The sequence below is a fragment of the Sinohyriopsis cumingii genome, chromosome 8 (assembly GCF_028554795.1).
Source record: "Sinohyriopsis cumingii isolate HCF-2022 chromosome 8, ASM2855479v2, whole genome shotgun sequence".
Taxonomy (NCBI): domain Eukaryota; kingdom Metazoa; phylum Mollusca; class Bivalvia; order Unionida; family Unionidae; genus Sinohyriopsis; species Sinohyriopsis cumingii.
The window spans coordinates 89,622,312-89,640,319 of NC_142968.1; the positions used below are offsets into that span (position 1 = coordinate 89,622,312).

The window sequence follows — 18,008 nt, forward strand, 5'->3', positions numbered from 1 at the left end:
AGAAACTATAAGATTATTAAAGCAGTCAGTCCTTACACACACACACACACACACACACACACACACACACACTTATTTTTTAATAATAGGCTTTAAACTGTGAGTCTTCCATCATTGAATGTTTTGAGAACAGCTTGGAAAAATTCAATGGTATAAAATGATCCTCATCTTGCAAGTCTAAGCAATAGCACTCCCTCACCCACCAAAATACATTTTTATACAAACGGCATTGGGAGAGAGTAGTACGGTACATACGTGTCCATTAACACCCTGTTTTGTGGATAAAGGTATATTCCTTTGCGGATTGCTGATGTGAGGAAAGGTTTAGTAATATGCTCTTCTATTTGAAAGCAACAAAGGAGCAGCGTATCACGTGATCAAAGTATGTTTAATTTTGGTCGCGTAAAGTTCTTGAACTTGTAAAGATTGCAAAGAAGGCATTATGAGGTTATGTGTAGTGACAAAATGTTATCGTTGGTTATTGACTAAGTGATTTTATATGTTCTTAAGGATGGTAGACCCGTACAGTTTAGCATTCCGCTGAAGAGGGATCGAGACGACAGACGAAGGTGAAGGTCTTTTCGGGACCTGAGTTTTGACGTAGGTATTTTAACCTCAACTATACAGGCGCTCGAACTCCAATTAAGATGTACATATTTCTACATCTTTACAAATGTATTATATATTCTCACATAATGTGTCAATGTTATTAAGTTTCGTTGTGGTGACTAAATCAGTACTCGTTGCTGACATACAAAAAGCAGCCATTTTGATAGCCCTGCCGGTGTTGTCGCCGTGACCTACTTGTTGTATTATTATCAGCACAGACTCATTTTTTTTTTAAAATAAGAAAGACAAATTATACAGTTTGTAGCCAATAACTAAATCTTTAGAAGCCCAAGGAATTTGTTTAGGTTTCTTTTCAGTAACTTCGAACTTTTTTTTTTTTTTTTTTTTGTTGACCATTTTAGACTGAATATTAGCTACGATGTCGTAGCGTCAAATTGATTTGTTGTGGTTGAGGGTACGAACTGATTCCATATCATGTAATGGAGCAACAAAAAAATCATCACTTAAGTCAGATAAACAAATTGTATAAATCTACTACATAAGTATAATCATGTTGTTAAAGAAGTTTGGCTTATTTTGAATTTATTAAGCCCTTACACAATAAAATAAATTGGCGTGGTTACACTAACCTCACCGTGTCTGCCATGACAGATAACGTGAGACTCTCGCCATGACCCCTTTTCTACATAAGGCTTGCCAGTCCATATTTTGATGTTCTATGCTATTATCAATCAAGTGGCGAATAATCGCTTCTTAGTGGAATTTCAAAGTTGTCAATAAACCGTATTCACTTTTAATGCGCAGAATTTCTGACTGAAACCGCACCAAATTTTTACTACGATTTGTTTATGTTTCCAAATAAGGCCTCACTGGCCTTATATGGCACACAAACAACCGAAGTTGAGAACGGAAGTAATCGTTATTTGAACTAATATGGTGGACGATCTAAATGAAAATATCAGATTAAAAAGGTAAACGAGATTTTACAACTATTCCTACAATGATTTTTGATAATTCTGGTATTAAATAAGAGGTCTACTCAATTTATTGGATTATATACAAGGAATATATTCAGATTGTTATTATTTGGCTAAAAGAGTGCCGGGTGTGAATCACACCCAGCTTGCTCCATTGACACGATAATGCTCATGTTAGTACTCTGTCCACTAGGTAGGAGTAAGGGTACTAATATTTTTACTAGACTGAACATGTCATATTTTTGCGCAAAATTAGGTTTCATATCCCCCTCTATTTCAAAACTGTGATGTTGAATTTTATGATGTGGCCGTAGGATGCAAAAAAAACCCATTTACTCTTCACAAATGGGTATTAAAGAGTTATGTGCCTCATTTACAATTGGTTGGTCTTGTAATTAAGCACTACAGTCCAAAACTTTGAGAGGTTACCATTGACTTTGAGACATAACTTTGTTCTTTTCAACTCAAATGATATAGAAGACAGAGTTTATAAATTTAATGAGTTTGTACATTTTTTTTATTATCCCAAAACTGTTTATCAGGCATATTTTTTTGGGGGGGTGTTTGTGTGGAATGAAGTGGAATAAAACAGTCATAATTATGAATATTCAGGGATGATTCAACTATGTTAATGGTTTGTTTTTGCAGACTTCACAATTTTGTATGCACAGTGTAACACACTTACACCTTGCACCGCCATTTTGATTCCCTAACACACTTTATCAACATCATGTATATTGAAGATAAAAATCTGACTTAATCTTTGATAAAGATATAATCAAAATGGTACATAGATTGTGCTTAAAATTAAGTGTACCTATAGCACAAAAGACAAGTTAAAGCTGGAAGTTTCCTGGTTTATATCAAAAGACAAAAAAATGATGTTGAACTGCAATCATGCAGTTATCAAATAGAAATGTGGTTATTTCTGACAGACAGTATTGTGGATTGTTTTAAAAAATTATTTTGTATGATGTCCCAGAGATTGTTGTCTAGAAAGAGTATTTCCTGACAATGATTTTCTGGATAAATATCAGTTGCAGAATTAAAATTACATAGCATGTATTACGGGAAAACTTTGGTATACAGATACTTTTCTTGAAAGCAGGTGAAATGTTGAAATATCCCAATTGAATGATGTAACAATTTGCTTATCTGAATTTTTGCCTCCTTCCATTTATGTTACTTGATCAAAATTGTAATTGTACCCTTTTCTACAGTAATTGACATAATTTGCTTTATTCCATTTTAAGTAAATAAATTTGCCAAGACACTGGATGATAAAACAAATGACAGTATGTTTTTGTTTCATCTTTCCGCAACACAGTATACACTGTAATACAGTAAGTAGTACCTGTCTTGATAGACTACCTTGTCTGCCAAAATGTTATGGTCTCTCAAGACAGGTAACCATTTTCATTAGAATGCATAACACCTGGTCTCTCCAGACAGGTGGTCTCATAGCAGTCGTCATTCAAGATAGGTTTTACTATAGTACGGTCACTTTTTTCGTAAACAATCTTTATCTCCACTGCAGGTTTAGGATCATAACAGCAAATTAATGATCCTTTGAGATCTGATTCCTAGAGAATGTTGAGCTTTGCAAGTTGGTTGTTCCATTGAATGTTTCTATCCACAGTCTTGACACTATGTATGTACAGCTAATAATCTCCCATTGTTTTTCTTGTTTTGTTTTCCATGGTTCATTCTACAAATCTCTCAATCTCTTAAGCATTCTGCTTTCAGTATTAGATATATTAAGTAATTAATATCTGTTGAGATTCAGGCTCTTTTGCAGCCTTGCACTTGATACCAAAGAAAATGTTTAATGTTACCATTGGAAAAATGTGTTTATATAATTACTCAAAAAGCATATCTGCACATGACACTGATTTTATGATGATTACAATGGAGCACTTTTTTCTGCTGACAAACAAAATAAGTTCTTAAATCCCTGCACCATTTTTGTAATTTTAGCACAGAATAAAAGTGTAGAAGAATTTAATGTTTCATAGCTTGTTGAAGAGTGGTGTCAAAACATGCAAATGTGATGAAAATAATGATACCATTTTTCTCCAAACCTACTAAGGTATGGCCTATGTAATTTCACCAGTTCCAATTTACAATCACTTGACATGTTTGAAAACCCACACTCAGTGAAGTTAATGTTTTTGCTTTGCAGAAACTGATTTAAAAAAAGAAAGTTCATCTAGCGAAATCCTGCATACCAATGACTCTAATGTTGAGATTTTCATGTGTAGAAAATTAAAACTATTGTTATGTGGATTGTATGCATCCTGGAGAACCATTTACATCTTCTGCAACAGAAAGGCAATTTCTCTATAAAACAGGAACAAAATTATATCAGATTTTGGTTTACACTGTATACTAGACATATCTGGTATACTAGTTTGCTGCAGTACTTTTCCTGGTGGTATGTACATCAGTAATCTTTCACTGTACTGATATATCAGTGGTTTCCGTCAGTAAGGAATGTATGGAAATTTCACAGGAATTATGTTATAAGTTTAATGATATTAACAGCGTGTTTTCATAATTCATAACAAAATACTTTAACAAATTATCCTTTGTTGCAAAGCAGTTGTATCTATCACAAAGTAATTGTATACATGCCAATCATTATGCTTTTTTTCACCTAATTATGTCTTACGCTTGCACGTTACTGTATATGGATTACTCTTTTCTGGTACACTAAAAAATGAAATAAAAATGAAGCAATAAAAAGCTGTGTTTGTCATTTTTATCATATCTTTAATCCCACTCATGATATAAATTTATGAATATTCTAACAAAGAAAAGTGCTGAATAAGAATAATGTAAGAGTACATTTATCCATCCTTGATCAGAGGTCTCATTAGGATTTTAAAACTAGGAGTCCAGGACTCCTCTAACTTGGTAAAAATTAAGAGTCCCACCAGCAAAAGTTGCAGTCCCCTTCAAGAAACTTTAAAATCAATATTATGTACAAATATCATATTCTTTGACCAAAATATAGTTCACTTTTGTGTATGTCGCATTTCACAAAATTTCAAATGCTTGGCTTTGGAGCATTTTCCACCACACTAGGTCCCTCTTCTTTGACTCGCATCATTTGTGTTAAGGTCTCATGTTTTATTCTGGACCTTCCCTTGGTCTTGATTTTGTTCTGCACACTGAAGCCTCTCTTGCATGTCATGGACACCAATACAATCACAGCTGAAAAAAAAAAAAACGCAAGAAACACCAGGCAAATGCAACAAGAAACCAGCGATGTGAAGCAACCAGGACCATTCCTGAGCTCTCCTTCCCACTAATGACAGCCAACCATTCAACTGTAAGGGATCTTTATGGACCCACAGATTGAGGCCAAACTATTAGGGTTCCTTGAACCCATAATAGCCTGGAGGAGGTGGCACCATTCCATTCCCTTCCCCAGGAACAACTAGCAGGCTGCGATGCAGTCAGAAAAAAGTGGCACATGCACAATTGTGCGCCCGCCACTATAATTAAACTCAACAACAACAAATCACAGCTAGGGCTGCAAAGTCTGGAAATCTCGGTACTCTTGAAGTAGAGTAGTACTGGCTTCTGTCACTGTGCAGTTCAATGATTTTATGACTACCTAGCAAGTAGGTGGTCTCAAGATGTATCATGCCTAGTAAATGTGGAACTTTGCAGATTAGAAGCGTCAGTAGTTGTCATTGAGTTTAATTTTCCACATTCTTTACACCACTGGCATTTAGCTCTTATTTGTCAATCAGAATGAATATTGTAAATCCAAGGAAAGTTTTTATTCCAAACACTAAGCTAGGCATCACGCACTTTTTTACACTTGGCTACTGTCCCATCCAAACTATCAGTTATAGCAACTTAGCAGAGTTCTGAATCTCATTAAAATCTTCATCGGTTATCGTTTAACCCCAAAATACTTATCCAAATTTGCACACGGTATTTTGTCCAAGTCTTGTTGTGCCTTGATTTCGAGGTCACATGCAATATTTATATGGCGACAATCAGAAATGAACACAATAACATAGATCGTGCTGGGCTTTGCCAATGTCGCAAATTGTGATTTTTGTTCCTAATTAGTGACAAAATATATCATCTGGAGGTATTTTTGGTGGCAAAATGTTTGGCTGATAAAAAATACTGTATATACAGGCTTTGGAGTGAAGAAATTCCAAGGCACCATGACAGGTCCCTGCAAACTTGGATATAAAAATGCACTGGAATCTATTGTTTCATAAACAAATCCTTGTTTCATATTGACAAACCACCCCAACAGTGCATTGTTATACCATGATTCGCTTACGCTGGTGTCTGGCCTTGATACTGTATGCTGTAATATAACCAAAATAGCCAGGCAACTGACTAGCTACAATTGACCACCTGTGAACGCGTGAACGGATAATTAAGGACAGCAATTAAAAAAAAGAAATGTAACAGAAAAAATAGTTTTCCTGCAACTTCAAAGAAAACTGTTTACCTTTGAAGCACCGATATGTACCAAACGAATAAAAAAAACCCTGTTTCAGTGTTCTACAATTGTTTGATGTTGCCGCAGCAATAACAAATGTGTATTTGTTTGGTCCTTCAAAGAAAGCCTTTAGTGGCGCCTTCAGTAACACATGCACCGTCATCAAAGCAGGCCAATGACCTTTGATCAAAGGAAGTCAGCAACAGACTTAAATAAAATTATTGTTTCATTTTTCATAGTGAGCAGAACTTATTTATTGTGCCGTGAAACTTTTCTATTTGCAACAAAAAAGTGCACATGGAGGACTCCTGCGTAGGTGAATTTCTGCATCCCAGATAAAAATTTGCATTCAAATACGCGTAATTGTTTCTGAGATGTCTGTTGATGTACATGTACTTTATTTTATTATTCATCGCAACTGTACACGAGACATTTCCAAGAAAACAGACATGTTTCTTCAACTTGAAACTTTGCCTGACAGACTCGTTACATTGATAATAGAGTATGATAGCAGACTAGTCTTTACATTTAAAGAAAATGGCACTAGATGTTAAGCAAAACAAGCATCAACAGGAGATTTGTCGATGTTCGATGACTGAAAAATCTTAGTGCAGATGGATCTTTTCATACTTCAAAACATTTCCAATCAGAAAAAGGACAAATTAGTACCATTTTGTAAATTTGAAAAGAAAAATATGAGAGTGATGCAATACAGCATTCCGAGTGAGCACATCATCATGCTCATTGCAGAATTTGTGAACTCATTCGGTGAAGTAGGTCATGTAGAGACAAGTTAAAGTGAATGTTGAATATTAATAATTTGTCATTATGTTTTGTGTTTGTATTCTGGTTCTAAACCACATGGATTTTGCCCATTTGTGACAAGAATTGTGACCATCTGCAGAACCATGTTAGTAGTATAAAAATAAGGCACATTTATTCATACATTGTACTGTAATTGTGGCAAGTAATATATAGATTAAAATTTGTATGGACAGGTTATGCTGTTTTGTTACTTATATTAATAATACTTATATCACTCAGGGGCTGTATAGTGAATATTACAAATGTGTATTTATGATCCTTTAATCACATGTTTAATACATGTCACATATGCCAACATGGTGTCCAAATTGAATATTGTAAAATATATTTAGGTCAGCCCAGCTTTCAGAAAAATTTGGATTAAAATAACCCCCAAAATACAAACAAAAAGCAATAGCATGTTTTAATTATTTACTGGTTATATGGTAATGTGCTAAGCATATGTCATTTGTTAGACTGCAGATCATCCTACGAATTTCAGAAGCATGCTTGTTTTCTGTCGGAACCCTTGTAATGATTTGTTTGAATCTGCTATAAAGGGACAATTAAAATTACAGTTTGATGAAGGATGCATACATGCCAAGTCTCCTGGATTGTCTAGATTTGATTTTAGACCCCATCTTTTGATCTACCAACAAAAACTCCCAGAAATAAAAAGTCTGCTAAGTATAGGTATTTCCTGCTAAAGCAACATCTGCAAAGCATTGGTGTTTCCAGCTTAAACAGTATTCGTAATCATTCAAGATAGTGTTTATCGACCTAACAACCAATCAAATCAGGGTTCATAATATGCACTGATTCATTTATTGTACACGTGTAAGTTGTTTTACTCATCAATATTTCAGTATTGAGTTTTGTGTCATGTACAACAGTTTGTAGTAACTGAGTTATTGATCTGTTTGGAATTATAGTTATTGATCTATTTGGAATTATAATTTTGGTACTATATTGAAATGCACACTAATGGATTCGAAGGAAAATGTGCTGCTGAGAAAAAAAAATAGTTTGCAAGTTTACCAGTACTTGGTTAGACAAATTTAAATATGTGAAACATGGTGAAAAGGTATAAAGCTTTGTGTACTGCACAACTTGCAACATACATTTAAACATTTTTAGTGAGTGGGGGAATGATCTTGAAAAGTATGCAGCACCCTGCAAAAGAGAAATCATCAGATGTGTGCCTTAAACAATCTGATTAAAATCAGATCAACACTAATCAAGATCTGATGGCGACAGGGGTCATGTTCTGGTGACCTTTGAATTAGACACTTGAAATGCAGGTTTCAAAAATCTGAAAGTGCATCAAATCGTTCAGCACATATGTATGCTCTCAGCTACACTATTCATTCTCTAAATGTGAAGTTATAGGTCTTAATTTAATTGGCTGATAAAACTAGAAATTATGGTAATAATAGAACATACCTCCTAAGCATTGCTGTCAGATCTTCACTAGGACAGTGGTGATCTGATTTTAATCTTGTTGGTTCCTAAAGTGATGCAAATGATAGCAACCCAGATGATGTTGGACACCGCTGAGCTGCTTCTTCGGGAGTGTGATGTCCTTCTTTGAAGAAGTTACAGCAAGATGATAGCTAAGTTTCCATATCACGACTAGACCTTGAAGGCCCTTGGTTACCTGAATCCTGAAATTGCAGATCCTGAGTGCTGTTTCAGCATGTTGAGGAAGATTCATACAGACCGTGTGGAAATGTGTATGGAAAAACAGCCATCTTTAATATTGTGTAACATAAACGCCTAGTGTGACCATTTTGAACTGGGACCTTCAAATGGTTTGTGTATTGCTACAGAAAGAGCAAATCAATAAGACTGAAAGACAGCACACATTGATAAAAAAATAAGTTGGAGTGTTTGAAGTACCAGTGTCTTAAATTTTTAAAGCACAGACAGTGATTCTTGAGAAGGTTCTTAAATTTATTTTTTTGTGAGATTAAGAAAATAGCATAAGAAAAATAATAAAATTGAGTAACTATATTCATTGTAGTTAATTTCCATAGTTTTGGTACGTTATGTGCTTTCACTATTAAATTTATGACAAAACTGATTATTACTCTAATCTCCCTGATTTGGACCCAATCTCGGTGGTTATGAACACTGATCTCCCTAGTTTGGCATCAGTAAACTTGACATGTATGAAGAATGGAGGTTGGAAATACCAGAAGCTTATGTGCCAGAAATTCCCAAAAGTAATTGTTTTGTGATATAAAAGTTTCACAAGTCTATGTATGGTGGCCAGAAATCATCCCTGATTATTACATTTGTTGGTGGAGTTCAAAACCAGAAAGGTGTTATATCCTAAGTTTTGAAATAATATTTCTGTTAGATCATAATTATGTCAAAAGCAGTGCTATAAACAGTGTTTGCCTTGACACTACATGCATTGCATACACGTGACAAAAAAGTCAGGTCATTAGAGTTTAAAAATTGGTCAGCATAAATGAGGGATGGTGTACATTCAACTGATTTTTCGGATGCAGATGGAAAACAAATTGCAATTTCAGGTATGGAACAAATTTGACATTTTTAAAAATACGAAAATATGTGCATCATATTATACAATAAGGCGTTTTACAGTAACTAGTTGCAATTCATACTCTTCCTACGTGTACTGCAAGCATTTATAGCATTGCTGGATTATGTTGAGGGTAGTCTTCATAATTGTTGATTTTAACCCAAAGGAGATGATGTACTTTTACTGAATCCAGGTTTCCTCTAGAGTCAGCCAGAATTTTCCTCTCAGTGTCAGCATTTCAATGTGGTGATGTGATGTGACTTTGATTTTTAATGTATCTTTAACAATTTTTCAGTCATATCGCTACGATGTCTGCAATGTGGCAGTTTATGGTGATGTCTAGCACTGGGGCATCATGCTGCAGACATGTAGCATGATGTCCCACCCAGTCACATTATCCTGACACCGGGCCGACCAGTCCTAACACTAACCTCTTAATGCTGAGCGCCAAGCGAGGCATCTGTTAGTACCAATTTTGTAAGTCTTTGTTATGACTTGGCCGGGGATCAAACCCACGACCTCCCGCATCTGAGGTGGATGCTCTAACCGCTAGGTCACCGGAGCGGTATTTCAATGTGGCATTGTCATCATAACTCTACTGAGTGCACCAAGAAGTTCAAATTGTTTCCTAAATGTGGACAGATTCATATTGTTGACTGACTGCCAGAATTGCTTAAGATTGGTACTGTCAGGGTCCAGTGTTGTTTTAATTGTCAGTTAGATCCTTCATATGAAGCACAAATGCACACATCATACCATCACATCCTTCGTGACTTGAAGCCTAATTTGCAGGCACTTTTGTTGTCATTATTATCAGAATCAGAAGAAAAAGGGAAACTAACACAAGTTGGTGCATTTTCATATGGAATGTCGTGCTCAGCTGAATTTGTGCTTTAAACTAAATTTAGAATGCCCCAAGGGAAATTTGTGGGTTTCAGGTCAGAGATTTATAAATGTATATGAACATATTTGTTTTAACTTTCCAGGTATAAAGAAGTTGGAATATGAAGTCCAAGATATATGTGCTTTGATCCACCCAACACACAACATCTTAATAACTCCCATTTACTTTTATGACTTCCAGACAAAAGATGGAGTCCATTCAACATGAAGATGGTATGTTTTAAAAAAATGCATGATATATATACTTTAAAAAAAATATTAATCAGTCAGAAATTTAAATGACATATTAGAGTTATATGCCTTTTTGTGACTGAATGTCCATAATGTGGCTATTAAAAACTGTTCACAGTGACCTTGTTTGCTTATTCAAAATAATAATTGATTATTGGGTCTTGTAGTAGGGGAGATATGGAGTATTTTAGCCTATAATTCATTAAAGCCACCATTACTGAAAATCTTTTGGGATTTATTTACCATCACAAACATGAAAGTAAGTACATAAATGTGTGGATTTTTTCAGAGCTGTGTAATGAGTGATTTTAAATCACAAGATTTTTAAATGCATAACATATTTAATACACCGTTAAAAATACAAATTTTCAATAATTGACATAGAGACTATAATGAAGAACGCTGTTTGTGTGCTGTACTAGGTTCTCGGAGATGATGTTTAAGTATTGTGTTTTTTAATGCATTGAGACAGAGTTTAGTCTAATCATGCTAATGTAAATTTGTCTACTTCAGGTACAGTCACAATCCGAATTAAGAGTGAGCCCATAGATCCAGAGTATGAGGCTGGTTACATAAACAGTGAAGGAGAATCACTAGAAACACAACTAAACACAAATGTTGAAAATGGTATGTCTCACTTATTGGGATGTTTTCTTATAATTGCTATGGCATGGACCATCCTTGATGATGACTAGGCGCCCTTTGGTTTTGTTCTGAATGGGAAGAAAGTGAGATTCATGTTGTTCATTATTGCAGTCTGTTGGGTCAGAATATTTCGGAATGCAGTCGATTTTCATCTAAATGTGAAAACCAACATGATTTTTATAGTTTGAATATGCCAGTAATTAGAGTGAAAGTCAAGGCAAACAATGCTCATTACACCAGACCATCTGTAATCTAATTTGGTTCTTTTGTCATCAAAGTTTCCAACACTTCTGGCACCATATATACCTGCTTAAAGTCTGGTCCAGCTGCAAGCAACAAAGACCCTGATTTGCTGGTGCATTATGCATTGGCAGATCTAGGTCTCTGCAGTTTGATTCATCATGTGATTGCAACCACAAATGGATACAAATTATCTGAAGTGTAATATTCAGTAGTGTGTACTGGTTGAAAGTAGAAAACCATGTTGTATTCAAGTCTCAATATGTCTTGGAAGACTTAATGATTATATCTCATAATGCTGGAAGACAATGCCCTTTTTGGAGGAAACGTGTATTACCCTTATCTGTTTATGTCATCAGTTCCCATCCTGCCTATTTACATGACAAACTTCATTTCTGTTCAGTGGCTTTTGATGGACTTCTTTGATTGAACTCCTATTTGGTATGAAACTTTACATTAAGAAGGTCTGGGTCAGGTTGATTTCCTACTTTCTTTGAGAATTTTGCTTATGTCCCCTGTTTGACTTGAAACTTTGCCCTGCTGTTTGGCTTCTGCCTGCAAATTTTTGAAGGACTTCATGGATTGAAATCACATTTGGTATGAAACTTCGCATTGAGAAGCCCAAAGTCCAGTTCAGTTGTCATCATTTTCTGGTATTAATTTTAGCTTTACTGGTCATATGGGGTGGTATGTTGTCTCTTCATCTGTTAGCACAAGTTTGTTTTCACTAGCCCTAAACTACCTGGAGTGTCACCATGAAAATTAAAACACACGTTTATCCCACGGTCTAGTTGGTCCTAAATGGTCACCTCAATGGCCATCTTGAAAATCTTGACACTACTCTTCATGAATGGATAGTCAAATCAGCATGCAGTTTTCACTAAAAGACTTCTTTTGATGTCAGGTTGATCAGTAATGGAAATGGTGATAATCTGATTTCGCATATGGCCGCCACAATGGCCATCATGAAAATCATGTTATAGCTACTTCTAGGTGGCTGATCAAATCGATATTGTGTTTTCACCAGAGGACTTATCATGATGTCAAATTGTTCCTAAATTTAAATGGTGCCAGTCTGATATCCAATATGGCCATCATGGCAGCCATCATGAGAATCTTTATACTCTTTCAAAATAGAAAGTCCTATCATTAGTAAGGAGTTTAAATCACCTAAGTGAAATGGTATCACTCTAACAACCAGTATGTCCACCACAGAAAATTATTTGAAAATCTCATTTTTGTTGAAGTATATCACTGATGTATTGAGCAGTCATCCGTTAAAAGGAAGATATGGTCTTATCTTGAATGCCTGACAATTCTTTTTGGCCAGTAGAGCATCATTCCTTCAGGGGACTCTTGTTTGACCTTTCTTTGACCTTTGCCTTTCCATTTTGTTTCCAATAAGTAACTTTTGAAAGACTTTATGGATTAAAATCAGATTTAGTTAGAGACTTTACTAAAAGAAGCTCTTGATCAGGTTCAGTTTTAATCTTTTTCTAGCATAATTGTATGGAGTTATGACTGCTGTTTGACTTGAAACTTTGCCCTACAATTTCATTTGCACTTAGCAACTTTTAAAGGACACAAAGGATTGAAATCAAGTTCAAAATGATGCTTTAAATTATAAAGATCAAGGTGAAGTCCAGCTTTCCAAAGAAATGTTTGACAAAAACCTTTGCTCTTCAGTTTTTGCTAATAAGTTTTGAAGGATTCCATGAATTAAACCCAAATTTGGCGTAACTTAATATGAAAAGCAGACAAAATTATTATGGAGTTTTTTTTGCCAAATTTTCATGTAGAAGTTTGCCTTTTGATTACGTTGTATTGGAGTCAGGGATCAGTTGTCATCCATGCACATTAGTAGTTTTTTTTTCTTTCTTACAGAGAATGAGAATTTTTCGGTGAGAACCTGAAATAGTTTTACAGGTCATGTGCACTCTTTTTCTTGCACCATTAGTTTATGCCTCTGGTCTTAAAATCACGATTCACAAAGGTTGTACATCAAAAAGGGCATAGATTGATGATTGCCGTTTGAGAGAATTTTGCAATGACACGAGGTGTTGAAAAATGATTGTACAAGAAGCAAATTTATGAAAAGGAGCTTATTGTTCACATTAGTGGTTCTTAGAAATGTTTTCAGAGTTAAAACTTGTGTATATTTCAGATGCAAGACAAGAGGAGCATAAGAAGGAGCAGTTAAATAACATTGGCGACACTCATGATGCTGGCTCATTTAGAATCTCTGCTGGTAAATCTATGTCACACTTTGTAATGCTTGTAATATCACAGTGTGCATCGATATCACCAAATGCATTTTGATTTAGTGCATTACAATTATGTGTTTTCAGGTTCAGTTAACCATTTACCTCGTGTAAGCGCCTTTGGGTGCCTCTACTCCATTCTCATGGAAGCGCTTTTGGACGCTTCTACCCAGTTTGCATGGAAGCACATTTTGATGCCTCTACACTATTCTCATGAAAGTGCCTTTCAATGCCAGCTGTAAACATCAGCCATTGTGAGCAGGTTTTCGTAGTGCCACCTTTGGGGAAAACCACGTATTACATTCATTGGTGTGAATGACCATTACGTCAGATCACATGGTCACTCTTTATGCTTTTGTCAAAATTTGCTATTTAAAGTAACAGGGTCATAATCTCCAATCACCAAAATGTAGGCCGCGGATTTTGTTTAGTACTTTCTTGAGTTTGCACGATTAGAATCACTACTATGAAAGCTTCAGTAACTTAGGTAAAGACACTGATATTGAGGTAGGCAACAATTAGTTTTCATAAATTATTATCAAATTCAGATGATTTAGTGATGTAGATTTCAACAAAGAACTTGTAAATTTTGAGTATGAGAAATGGCAGCTGTGGTTGGTCACATGGCTTCACTGGCTTGAACGAAACTGGGAAGAACCACTGACCCATGGGAAACTACTGGCTAGCATTCACATACCCACTTTGGTTCTACCGAGACATGAACTCATGCAGACAGAGGTGAGAGGTGTGAGTGATCTGCAAAGGGGAGTACCTTTAACCACTTGACCACCAGAGCTCCCTAGAGCTGCAGCAAATATAAACATGCCATTAAAGAGATCAATCTGCAACCAGACACCAAATAACCCCTTACAGAAAATATACTCTGCACTCCAGTGTATATTTGTAGCATGCAATAATAAGTTCTGTATGACTTTTTCTGTCTGAGGAATCGAAAAGTAACTTTCTATTTAGGCAAATCTTTCTATTTTGGCAAATAAAAGTGTTTACTATTGCACTGTTTGAAAAATTAGGGAAGATAAGTATTTTAAATAAAAAATAAACATATGTATTATAATGATTAGTATATATTATACACTAAGCACTTCAAGTAATGGGTAAAATAAGATCATTTTACAAATCAATTTCAGGAATTTATTTTTCAATTTTGTTTTTACACCGGGGAAAAGAATGCTAGGGTCGGCAACAAAAAACAGGGATGTCGGCCAATCAGAAATGCACATATTTTTGTAGGCCTTGGGGAAGTCCGGGTTGCCAAGTGAGTGCATCTGCTATCCACAGAGAGTCTATAGCCATGGCCTACTTTCATCCTTTCTAGGGAATTTGCACTTAGTTGAGCACTTATGGAGGTTTTTGTGTACAAGGCAGTGCAATAGCCATCATATCTCACACCCTTTTTGATTGCCAGATAAGTATATTTTCCACCTCAGAGACATGAAGCTTCTGACAAGTTGAATTAGTTAATCCGTGAGTTCATTTTGTTAATTTCTTAGCTCTGCTGATCACAGACCAAAAAAGCTTCCGCAATGTCCTTTTATCTGATGTCCATTAACAGTTTTGTTATTACTATTTGTCTTAAACTACTGGGAGGATTGTAGGCAGTTAAATCAACCCTTCACCCGTGATGATGTTGATTTTTGGGTGGGAGGCTGATATCACCTATTCATTAAAAGCTGCAATTATCTGCATACAATTTGACTGCACACATTGGTGTACATTTTATGCACTTACCAGTATTTCTGATGGTTGTGCAGCTACCATCAGCTGTAGAGTTCTTTTGGTGACATGTACATTATGTTTCCAGAGCATATCATATGTTTGGTGACTTGTAAATCCACCTGGAATAGCACACATATCTGTCCTGTGGCCATTTTGAATTTCACGCTTGATATGGCTGTTACCAATTACCGGTATGTGTCTAAAGTGTGCGCTGTGTGTCTAAAGTGTGTGCTGGTTTGTTTCAGAAAGATTTGCATGCAGCAAAATTGCACTTTTTAAGAACAGGTCACATCAGACCCACATATCGTCCATCAGTATCAACACAGATTTGGTGTTTGATTTATCGGACTAGGAGGATTGCCACAAACGTTTTAGAAAGATTTATTCCATGGCAGGTATCTTGTAAATCTTGTTTTTGATAAATGGAAAGTCATATTGACATATGGTTTTCACTATAAGACTTCTTGTAGTGTCTGGTTGATCCTAACTGAGAATTGCTGATCTGACTTCCATCTTGTTATTGCTACTCCTCAAAAATGGATGGTCATATCAACATTGGGTTTTCAACAAAAGACTTGTGATGTGCAGTTGGTCCTATATGGAAATGGTGCTGATCTTGAATCCAATATGGCAGCCTTCTTGAAAATGTTATCTTGTTATTGCTACTCTTGAATGGATGGTCATATTGACTTCAGGTTTTCACCAAAAAATATTGTCATGATGTCTAGTTGATCCCCTATGTAAATGATGCTAATCTTGAGTAAAATATGGCCACCACATGGTTTCAACACTCAACAGTTGAATTTAAAAGATGGTCTTATCTTGAATTCCAGGGCCAGTAAAGCAGTGGTCCCATTGGTCACTATTTAACAGTTTAAGATACTTCATAAATTAATGTTGTTTTTGTTGAGCTTGGCATAGTGATCTCTTTAGCATCCACCAGCATCTATGTCCATGTATTTTTGTCTGTCTGTACATCCATCCACTCCCTGGATTACCTCATCCATGACCTATGTTAACTCTGCAAAGTTTTTAGTGTATATTTTTGTATATTTTTTACAGTTAAAGATAGACATAACAAAGTTGATGTCCCTTGTTAACACTTGCATATTTCCTGTGCTAACCTTAGTTGGTTTGATCATCCTCAGATGTTCTTTTCTTGCAGGTAATAGTTTGCCAGCAGGAACTTCATCACAGTGGGAGAAAAAGCGATCGAAATTACACAATCTTTTATTTGGGAGAACTAATTCCCCTATTCCCAAAGTGGATAACCCCTCCTCTTCCATGGATCAGATTTTGGACAGCTCAGTGATAAAACAGGAGGTTGTGGAGGAGATTCCACTGGAAATTCTATCTAGTCAGGTATGTTAAAGCCAGGTACATTTTGATTGATACTAATTGTGTAGTCTGTGGTTTGGTTCTTCGCACATGTTTAGCTCATCTCTACAAAGTACTGTTGAGCTACAGAAATGCTGCCAGGCTGCAGAATTTTGGCTTTCTCACAAAAATGATTGAGAATCATGCAAATTTAAAAACACAAGCAGGAGTGGGGTGATTATATGAATTACCTGCATTTCCCAAAATTTTGTTGTACCCAGTGTGATTTTTTTTTAAAATTTGAAATTAAGGTTCATCAGATCATCTTTTTGTCTTTTTTCCCTGATTTCAATCGATGTCATGCCAGTGGAGATTATTGTTTCATACCTTTCTGACTGAGATCTGTCTCCTAGAGGGGCATAGCTAATTGATCCATTTATCAGCCAATTAGGGAAATCTGTAAAGTGCACCAGCAATGAGTCGTATAGAAAGAAAAGATAACACATCTTTAGGAAAGTTTGTGGTGGGGGGGTCCAGAATGATTATCTGCTAAGGACACAACTGGGCAATATTTCCTATGGCTCAGAACTCAGTGGATACAGAACTAACCAGCACCATCTCATTTAGGCCTTGCAAATAATGTGATTCATGAACAGAAATATCCTTGGAACGACATACATGAATTGTGGGAAATTATATTTGGGTATCTTATGACCAGTTTTTGAATCTATTCAGACTGGCGAAAATTGCAGTATTTCTGTCTTCAATACAAACAAAAAATATACTGATGACATTACTATGGGATACAAGCTACCATCTGAAACTGTAAATAAACTGATGAGTATGCAGATATGAGGGGGTGCAATAATTGATTTCCTTTTGCAAAGACTTTAAAGAAATGGAGTCATGGGATATGGAAGATTATTAAACAAATGAGCCGTTGTCAGGGAGAGCTTGTAGAATGGTCTGTTGTCCATTGTTCAGTGTCAGTCTGTCCATTAGGACAAGTTTGTTATTGCTACTCCACCTGAAATTCTTGGAGGATTGCCATGAGATTTACATACACATTCATACCATGGTTGTTATAGCTACTCCTGCTGAAGTTCTTGGAGGATTGCCATGAAATTTACAGACACATTCATACCATTGGTTGTTATAGCTACTCCTCCTGAAGTTCTTGGAGGATTGCCATGAAAATTACATATAAATTCATACCTTGATCTAGTTGTCCTTGGTGAAAATAGTGCTCCTTGCAAATCCAATATCACTGCCACAGTGGCCACCTTAAAAATGTT

General features: G+C 35.8%; 1 protein-coding gene across 1 annotated transcript in view; it reads left to right on the forward strand.

The window, feature by feature from the left end:
- The first annotated feature begins 238 nt into the window (after window positions 1–238).
- The window catches only part of LOC149794115 (uncharacterized), a 31,001-nt gene continuing 13,231 nt past the window's right edge, over window positions 239–18,008 (forward strand). Inside the window, exons 1-5 of the mRNA XM_089968092.1 lie at window positions 239–600; window positions 10,366–10,495; window positions 11,027–11,140; window positions 13,563–13,646; window positions 16,562–16,758. Coding sequence (XP_089824218.1) covers window positions 10,453–10,495; window positions 11,027–11,140; window positions 13,563–13,646; window positions 16,562–16,758 — 438 coding nt within the window. The 5' untranslated portion in view covers window positions 239–600; window positions 10,366–10,452. The remainder of the gene's footprint in view (window positions 601–10,365; window positions 10,496–11,026; window positions 11,141–13,562; window positions 13,647–16,561; window positions 16,759–18,008) is intronic.